Consider the following 9,679-nt stretch of genomic DNA (forward strand, 5'->3'; position numbering starts at 1 on the left):
AAATAAAATAAAAGGTGTAAGTTTTATTTTAGATGAGCATATATTTAAAATTAAGGGGCATAAATATTATTTTAAAAGTTTTCCGACAAGGTAGGTAGAATTTTTCTAAACTTGTATTATATTTAAAAAAATATTTTAAATGTATATTCTTATTAAAAAAATTTAATAGTTTTTTTAACATAGCAAATATATTCCAAAAATACATTATTATTATTATTATTATTATGAGAAAGGAGAAGTAGTTGAATTGAGCTTATTAGAGTGAAGTGCAGAAAAGAAGAAGAGGAAGAAGATGATGCAGAGGTTCTTCACAAAGGCAAAGCTTAGCCTTAATACATACCGAAGCTTCTCTTCTTCTCAACACGTCATTCTCGACAACCCCAATCACAGTCAGGTCATGTTATTTCCTTCTCTTCTTTTCCTCGTTTTACTGTACTATGTTATTGAATCTCTGTTTTTCACAAATCACAATGTCGCAGGTTTTGGTCGAAGGAAATGGATGCTCCAGAATGGCCATTCTCAATAGACCCTCTGCTCTCAATGCTCTCAACACCAACATGGTATCTTTCCTTTTCTTCTCATTGCTTCAGGTTGATTGTTAGTTTCATTTTCCTTTTTGTGAAGAACAAAATAGGGTCACTAAAAGCCCGTAAATTTGGCTCCCAATTTGATGATTCCGGCGTTTTCTTGTGACCCTTTTGCTTTTAAACTTCCAAGAACTATTATGTATGATTTTGTTGTGATTGCACACTACCTAAGTGGTAACATGCTTTTGGGTTATGATTGTGGTTTTCTCAGCTGGCCACGCTGCATAAATTTTATAGGAGCTGGGAAGATAACCCTGATATTGGATTTGTGATGATGAAGGTAATCTCTATTTTTTCTTTGATGTACTATCTGTCTAGTGTTTTTTACATGGTTAACCAGCTAAAAGGTGGCAAATTCAATCCCAGTTTGAAAGAGGTTGGTAGAGGTCTCATATCCACTAAAAACATGGTCAAATTGTAATATATATAACTAGACGGAAATCTTACCTTACAAGTCAATTTTGTAAAATTAAATTAGGTTTAAATATGCTTTTTAAGGTGGTATCAAAACCTATCCTTATAAGGTTGGACCATCAATAAACATTTAGTTTCATGTTTCATATGATTGAGGGAGTGTATTGGGGATCTCATTGACTAAAGATATGACTAAGTTGTAGTTTATAAATAGGTGCAAATCTCAAGTTACAAATTGATTTTGTAAGATTGAGTTAGATTTAAATCTTCTTTTTAAGAGAGGTGTCCACATTCTGTAATAATGCTTATCAATGTCTTAAAGAGGATGGTATCTGTATGGGGATGCATATGAGAAATAAAAAGAAAATGCTAATTACCTTAGAAATAAATTTTACATTTATTATTACCAAAATTATTAATCAATTATATGACAGCCTTTGATTGGATAACAGTGTAAAAGACCTTAGTGTATTCCAATTGAATTCTTTTTCTATTATATTTTGCCCTTTTATCCACATTGCACTTTCAATTCTAGCAATGATCTTGCCCTCAAGCATGTCTAATGATGTTATACTTACATGATATTTTCAATTTTCTTAAGGGCAGTGGCCGAGCTTTTGCAGCTGGTGGAGATATTGTTGCGCTTTACCATTTTATAAACAAAGGTAAATATCAAGATTTCTTTTTATCTAGATCTGGACAGAAAATTTCTCCTTAGATCCTTATTCAGTTGTACTAGTTTTGAGGTTCTGAAAGGTTTGTTTATTTGCTGACTGGTATGAAATAAGATTATTTTTGGTTAGTTAGTTAGCTACATGTAGCAAGTTAACTAATTGATCCATATTCAATTCATCTCTTGTAATAAAGACTTCTGTAAATTCCTTAGAAATCTCAATACAACCATTCGGGACTTTTCTTCCATAAGATTTCACCTTTTCTCTATGTTCTTCGAGTTCATGCTTAATTCCTAGAATTAGAAATTTTCAAAACACTGACCATTTTGAGGGTTTCCAGATATAATGGCCTTGTGAAGTATCAATATTCAATACTAACTTGGAGATGATACGACTTGAATTATCTGTTTAATGTTTTTAATTTTACAATTTTTGACAAACATCCAACTCCAAAGAGTTTTGGTATTTGATCTTTTGGCTGCTTAAGAAGTGTACGAGAAAGTGTAGGTTGCATCATGTAATGATCTTTTTTCTAATGCATTTTAGCTATTTACTTTTCTTTTGTTTTTTATACAGCTATTTTGATTTTTTTTTCTTACAATTTATGCAGGAAACATGGAAGCGTGTAAAGAATTTTTCAGAACAGCCTATAGTTTTATGTACCTGATAGGTACATATTTGAAGCCACATGTGAGTATTTGGAGGCTGATATGTTATCGATGCTGTCTTTGTTTGACATGTGTAATTTGCTCATGTGTTCTGTTTTGTATGAATAGTAAGTCATACTCATGATACAATTGTTGTTTAAGTGCTGATTTGTAACCATTGAAATACTGATGTTTTTAAACAGTTGAATATGATTTTATGTCCATGAAATATATGATCCCATACCTATAAAAATTCATAGAACTGCAATTAGTAATGCTGTGCAGGCCAATTGGAAGGCAGTGTCAAAAAACACATGCTTACATGGTAAAATAACACCAAATGTATATAGTAAAATAAAGTAGAAGCCGTATTATGGTAGCTAGTTGTGAGAAGACAAATTTCTATAATTTTAAGAATATCAGACCATCTATTGTTTCTCATTGTGTTAATACATGATCATAGCTTTATTCAAAATTTGGCTTCTAACTAAATTTGGGTATGTTGTGGAAGAAGTATAAATTAGCAACTTGATACATTGGTTATACTTCAACTTTTATGTGAATTTTAATAATTTTAATATTTTATTTTAGTGACATATAACTACATGGTACAATACTATCATATGTTATAATTATACATCTTTTCTGCAAAAGTGGTTAAATGATGCGATGCAAGTGATTAAGTTACATTACATGTTTAGTTAATATATGCGCTTCTACTATGTAGCTTAATATTCTATGATGAAAGATTAATTATCAATGATTCTATTTTATAATTTATCAACAGAATTATTGGATACAACATTTCCCTCAGATGTGCATTTTTTAAAATAGAGTTTACAGAGAAGCCATATCCTTTCATCACATGGCAGCAAGTATGCTGGATAAAAAAGAATTTTTATGTTATCTACTCAGTCACCATATACACAGAAGTTATGCAATAATGAACTTCATGCAGGTGGCACTTCTAAATGGCATTACCATGGGTGGTGGGGCTGGGGTTTCAATCCCTGGGACATTCCGTGTTGCAACAGACAAAACTGTATGAAATCTATCTCTGCATTGATCTCATTTTTGACAATTTTGATGGTGTGAGATTATATATATTATTCTTGTATTTACGATTGATGGATTTGGTATTTGGATGGTAGGACTTGTGAATTGGGATTTCCTTTTCTATTTTAGTTTGAGAACTTTTTGTTTTTTAATTTGGGTCACTTGTCCTAGTCAATTAGATACTAATTGGGTCTATAAATAATGATACTCTTATTGAATGGTTTAGGTGAGTATTTGGAGACATGGGATATTTTTGCTATGTAGTTTGTGCCCAGTGTATACATTACAAATGTGATAATTTTAATTTTCTAAAAGTTTGTCTTCATTTGGCACATTTGTGCATATAAAACCTTGGATGCATATGCTTAGTTTTATTATAACTTGTCCCCATTTTGCAGATTTTTGCTACCCCTGAAGTTCATATTGGATTCCACCCGGATGCTGCAGCATCTTTTTACCTTTCACATTTACCTGGTCATTTAGGTATGGTCATGCGTACATGCCTCACCTACTCTAAGTTAAACAAAATCCCTCTACTTGGAATTGTAGATTCTAAATAATTCCAATTGTAAATAATTCTGATGGTAATATAACGTTGTACTCGTACACAGGTATTATGAACTTGGGGAAAGGGACAGTAGAAAGTTCTGAAAATTAGACAAGGCCCGTTTATTAAAATTTGGTTATTTCGGAACAATGTGGTTCTCTTGGTCAAATTTAAGCTTCTCTTTCATAAAGATTTGTTTAGTTAGTCTTGTTACAATTTGGTAGAATAAGAATTTTAGAGAATTGAGAAGTATATATTAGAGATTTTTTACTGTTGCTTCATCCCAGAGTTGATAATATTTGGCATTGTGAAGACTGAAGGGTAATTAGGTCCATTATTGGTGATCCATGGTAGTTATTGGCTTTGTTTTTGAACCGGGATAACCACTATAGTTCTTAATAGAAATTTCAGTATTATTGAGCTTAGTTACAGTCTCAAGCCCATCACTTCTCTTTGTAGTAGAATCTGTGCAAAACGATGAGTCTTGACATTTAAACTAGGATAGCATGCTTCCTTTGCCATTCTCTGGTGTATTTGTCTGGAGCAGATTATGTGCTTATTTAAAGGTGTCTCATTGGCCTTAATTTTGTTGTGATAGGGTATGGTTTAGCCTCTCTCTGGTGGTTTCTCCAAGGCCTAAGGTTGAGTTTAGCCTTCTCCATTATGCAGAGGGATTGGACTGCCTTTTTACGTTCCTAGTTTCCTTTATTCATTGTTTGCCTTTTCTCCTTTCGTGGATACCTTTTCCTTGCCCAACTTTGGACTTATGTTCTCTCCGGTAGTAGTTCTTTTTCCTACAAAGGGGCTACAATCAAGGATGACCGTGGATAGGGCTTAAGGTCGGTCTTAGTTATGGTGGAACCTTGATTTTATGATAGAGATGTCAAAATAGGTTCTAATCCATGAGTCAACCTAGTTCCCCACATGTTCAAGCCGGATTAGGTTGGAAAATTTCTGTTTTTTTTTTTTTTTTTTTTTTTTTTTTTTTTTTTTAAATTAGGTTGAACTGAGCTCAACTTATTTAACCGGCAGGTTAAATAGGTTCCAGCTAGGTTGAAGGTGGGTTGACATGTAAGCCACCAACAACCTTCTTTTATTAGTTTTTTACCATTTTTTTTGTAAGTTTTTTATTATAATTATTTACTATTTCTAATTATATATGTTGACAATTTGATCTTTTTAAATACTAGAATATTGTTCAATAATGTTAGTTTGGATGTTTAATTTATTTGTTTGCTAGGTTATATAGGTTGGCATTTTAATTTTCAACCACTATCTTTACATAATTGTTTGGTGAAATAGGTGAATATTTTGATTGTATTGCTATAAAAAATGAATTGAGTCATTCCACTTTGATTATACTCTAATAAATATTAAATAAATTGGAAGAACGAATAGTTCTTATGTGAGTCAACTTACTAAGTCACCAACTTGTGGTTCAAGTCAGGTTACAAAATTTCTGATTTGCCAAAAAGTGAGTTGGGTTCAACTAACTCTCTTTTAGTTCAAACCGTAGTGAGCCAACCCGTGTGAATCGGATGAATCATTTGACACCCGAATTTTATGACAAAACTTGTAGTTATGCAATGACTTTGTCCATCCTTCAAAGTGTAGTTTCTTCTTATTGATATTGGAAATGGAATCTCGAACGATGCATAAAATGTAATATGAACATTAGTTCTCTGAGGTCTTATTGTTATTTTTACTCCCATTGATTTCAAAAGTTATACACCAATGTTTTTCTGTAGGCTTATTCATTACATCTAGTATATAAACATCGCAAATAATTGATTGATGAGGTTGTTAAAGAGGCTAACCATCCTATTTTCCTAAAAAATGTTTGAGGGAAATTCATGGGTTCAGAATATTCAGATTTAGTCATAAAGTGAAATTATGTTTGATGAACTTCCTCTATCTTGGCTCTCTTTGTTTCAAAGATTGTTATTCTATGCAGGAGAGTACTTGGCTCTGACAGGAGAAAAGCTGAACGGAGTAGAGATGGTTACTTGCGGGCTTGCTACACACTATTCATTAAGTGCAGTTTGGTTCTGCTAAACATTTCTTGCTTGATATACTTTAATTTTCAGAGTGTTCAGATTCTAAAAGTCAAATTTTTTGCTTGGCTTGTCCTATTCTGTAGAGGCTTCCTTTAATTGAAGAACAGCTGGGGAAATTAGTTACTGATGACCCATCTGTCATTGAAGCCACTTTAGAACACTATGGGGACCTTGTACATCCAGACAGCAGTAGCGTACTACAAAGGTTTGACCTACCTTACATTCTGCCTAGGGTTTATTTTATTTGGATAAAAAAGAAATAATTAAAAAAACAGAGAGAATGACAATGACTTCCGTATAAAAAGAAAAAAGAAACTGAAAAGTACACTGTCTTGGAATTACCCTTCATTCCCTCTAAAAGTTAAATCATCCATTAGCTGAAGGCCAACAAGAAGATAAGGGATTAGTCTGATGAAAATATGTTTTAGCCTAAAACATATTTTCCTTGTCTCTCATATTTTGTCTTATAATATATTATAACCCTTATTTCTACTTTTCATTTTCTTAGGATTGAAATTCTAGATAAATGCTTTTGCCATGACTCGGTTGAAGAGATTGTTGATGCTATGGTGAGAAACACATCTTTCTTTATATTTCAGAGTCTTCTTTTTAACACTATCCTTTATTATGAAAATCCATTGTTCTTTACATGGTTACATTGTAATTTATTCTAAATTTATCTCTTAGAGAAAAACAATCCTCGTTAAGATGCTTGGTGAAACACTATTCTTTTTAACACTATTCTTAAATTTCTCTTAGGAAAATGCAGCAAGTGAAACAAAAGATGCTTGGTGTATTTCTACCCTAAATAGACTCAAAGAAGCCTCTCCATTGAGCTTGAAGGTTGCCTTGAGATCTGTGAGTTCCTTTGACATGTCTAAAGTCTAAACAATTCCTAATTTCTTTGCTCTTATAAGAAATCACATTTATAGTGTACTTCATCATCTACTTGAGAAAGAATATACAAGAAAAGGTACTTGAGAGATCTCACTTAGTTCTCTCTTCACATTCATACACACACACACACATACTGAGAGAGGCAGAGAGATGTGTATCTTAGCAAAAGTACAAAGAGAGAGTCAAAGAAACAAATTGAAGCTCACCCCTAGACTCAAAATGACATATAGTTACAATGAAGAACAATCTTTACAAAGTTGCTTAGAAGATAATATAAATTATTCTAACCATGTAATTGATGCAGATAAGAGAAGGTACATTTCAGACTCTTGATCAATGTTTGCTGCGTGAGTACCGTATGACTTTACAAGCAATACATGGGAAAATATCTGGAGATTTCTGTGAGGTATAACTATTTTTAATCTCTGCACATAGAAAGAAACTTATTCTGCTTAAATACCAGAGTTAATTTGAACTCATTTTAGGGAGTAAGGGCACGCGTGGTGGACAAGGACTTTGCACCAAAGGTACTTACTGTTTGTATAATCTTATTGAAAGGATAAAACACCATTTTGGTCTTTGAAAACATAAAACACTGTCTTGTTTGTCCCTAAAACTAATGAAATTCAAGGAAGTCTGTGAGATGTCAAACATGTTTCTTCTTACTGTCACTCTAGTCTTTGAACTTTAATATCATTTACCCTTATAATTTACTGCAGTTCAAACCACACAAATTAAGAATAATATTAAATATATCACTTATTAAAACTTTACTCTCAATAAATGTGCATTACTCAAAAGGCTAAAATTGCAATCAATTTAGGACAGACAAAAGTATCTTTTTTCTTACTTTTCAATTTTGTACTGAAGTGATTGATATATTGCATCTCAATGTTTTAATTTTATTTTCTTACTTTGAGGAGCCAACATGAGACTACATTTCTTGTATCCGAATGATGTTTTACCTCTTAGTGAAATTATAATTTTTCCAGATTGACAATATGCCATCTGTTTACAATGACTGTCATATTACTAATTATCTTTTCAGATATGAAATTCATGTGATTAACTAGAAAATGACGTGAATGGTTTAATTTTCATGTTTATGGTATAAATCTGCATATGAAATTCCTATGCAGTGGGATCCTCCAACCTTAGAAAAGGTGTCTCAAGACATGGTGGATCAGTACTTCTTACCTTTGAGTGATTCTGAACCTGATCTAGAGCTGCCCACAAAAAGTCGTGAAGCATTTCTATAGTTTGTTTCCCTTGAACATCTCCATATACATAACATCAACACCTAATTTCGCCATTTCGGTTGCAACACATTTGATATTTTGCCAAGGCTATGGTCAAGCTTATACCTTTTGATTATGATGGTAGTTTCCAATGGTTTACTACAATAATATGAATTTTGTTACCTCAACTTCATCACATCAGTTTGTAAAATGAGATTTACATTTTATATATTATGATTTAGTTATACTTTTAGTGGAACTTTTTTAAATCAATTTCACAAAATCAATCAATAGTCAATTTGTAAAATCAAGTTTATATTTTATATATTATGGTTTAGTCATATCTATAATTGATTTAGGATGACTTCACCCTATGACAAAAGGAAGAATTATTGGAAAAATAATATATTCTAAGACAGATTGAAAAGATTATAGATGTGAGATCAATTCACATTTTAGAAGAAGCCATTTATCTTGAGTTAAACCTTAACTCATCTCTAAGGTTGAAGCTTTTTTTACTGATATTCTTCAGAAATTCAAATTGGATTGACTCAAGTTACCTTACATGGTAACAAATTTTGACTTCAAGATATGGTTTATGGAATTTCATTTTTAACATTTATTACAAGCTTTCCATGATTTATGATTGGAGTATAATTTAAAAATAGAAATAAAAAAAATAATATTTACAATAGAAAGAAAACCATGTATATATAATATATACACGTGAATTTGGTCCGTTGACAAGGTTTTCGTGTAAATCTGGCATAATACAGGAAGGTTGATGCATTCACAATGTGAAGCCATTTAGATTAAAAGATATTCCTTGTATAAGGAAATAAATAAAAGATAGAGTTGTCAAGAAAAATTCCAAAGATGTTAATTAAAATATCATAGTATGCTATCCTACTAAATCCTTTGATTTCTTATTATAGAAAAGCATGTATAATTTCTATTTACTTGTTATTGCAATTGCATCATACACTAAAGGTGATAGCAAGACAATTTAGAAAGTGGTGAGAAAATAAATGGTCTAAGATGATAAATGTAAATATTGATGAGAAATTTTATTAATAGGAATAGTATATTAGATTTCAACTTATAAAACCAACTTCCATTAAATAGAGTGGTTTCGTGAGACTTTTCAACAAATATTTCATTAATCAGAATCACGATGATGAACATGTAATAAAATAAAGTGAAATATTCAGGAGACTTTCCGACAAATATTTAATTAGTCAAAATTAACATGAACATGTAATGAAACAAAATTAAACATTTAGTTAATATTTGCAATATATATTAATTAGATTTCAACTTAAAAAATCAACCTCCATCAAATAAAATTGTTTAACAAAGCAACACATGGAAAATGAGACTTTTCAACAAATACTTTATTAATCAGATTGTGTAAAATGTTTAATTAATATTTATACATACATTAATTAAATTCTAACTTAATACCAATATTTGAAGAATGACACCTTTCACCACATATTTATTAGTCAGAACATGAACATGGAAAAGGAAAAAATGTTAAATATTATATATATATATATATA

The 9,679-nt window shown here is 31.2% G+C and overlaps 1 protein-coding gene across 1 annotated transcript; it reads left to right on the forward strand.

Moving 5' to 3' along the window:
• Positions 1–240: 240 nt before the first annotated feature.
• On the forward strand, positions 241–8,370 carry LOC106773811 (3-hydroxyisobutyryl-CoA hydrolase-like protein 1, mitochondrial). The gene is made up of 14 exons (XM_014660565.2): positions 241–394; positions 480–560; positions 799–867; positions 1,603–1,666; positions 2,286–2,365; positions 3,281–3,364; positions 3,777–3,861; positions 5,880–5,965; positions 6,066–6,187; positions 6,491–6,551; positions 6,742–6,840; positions 7,184–7,285; positions 7,365–7,406; positions 8,019–8,370. Exons 1-14 carry the CDS (start codon positions 293–295, stop codon positions 8,136–8,138), a joined length of 1,197 nt encoding a protein of 398 aa, XP_014516051.1. The 5' UTR covers positions 241–292; the 3' UTR covers positions 8,139–8,370.
• The last annotated feature ends 1,309 nt before the right edge of the window (positions 8,371–9,679 follow it).

The sequence above is a fragment of the Vigna radiata genome, chromosome 9 (assembly GCF_000741045.1).
Source record: "Vigna radiata var. radiata cultivar VC1973A chromosome 9, Vradiata_ver6, whole genome shotgun sequence".
NCBI classification, from domain to species: domain Eukaryota; kingdom Viridiplantae; phylum Streptophyta; class Magnoliopsida; order Fabales; family Fabaceae; genus Vigna; species Vigna radiata.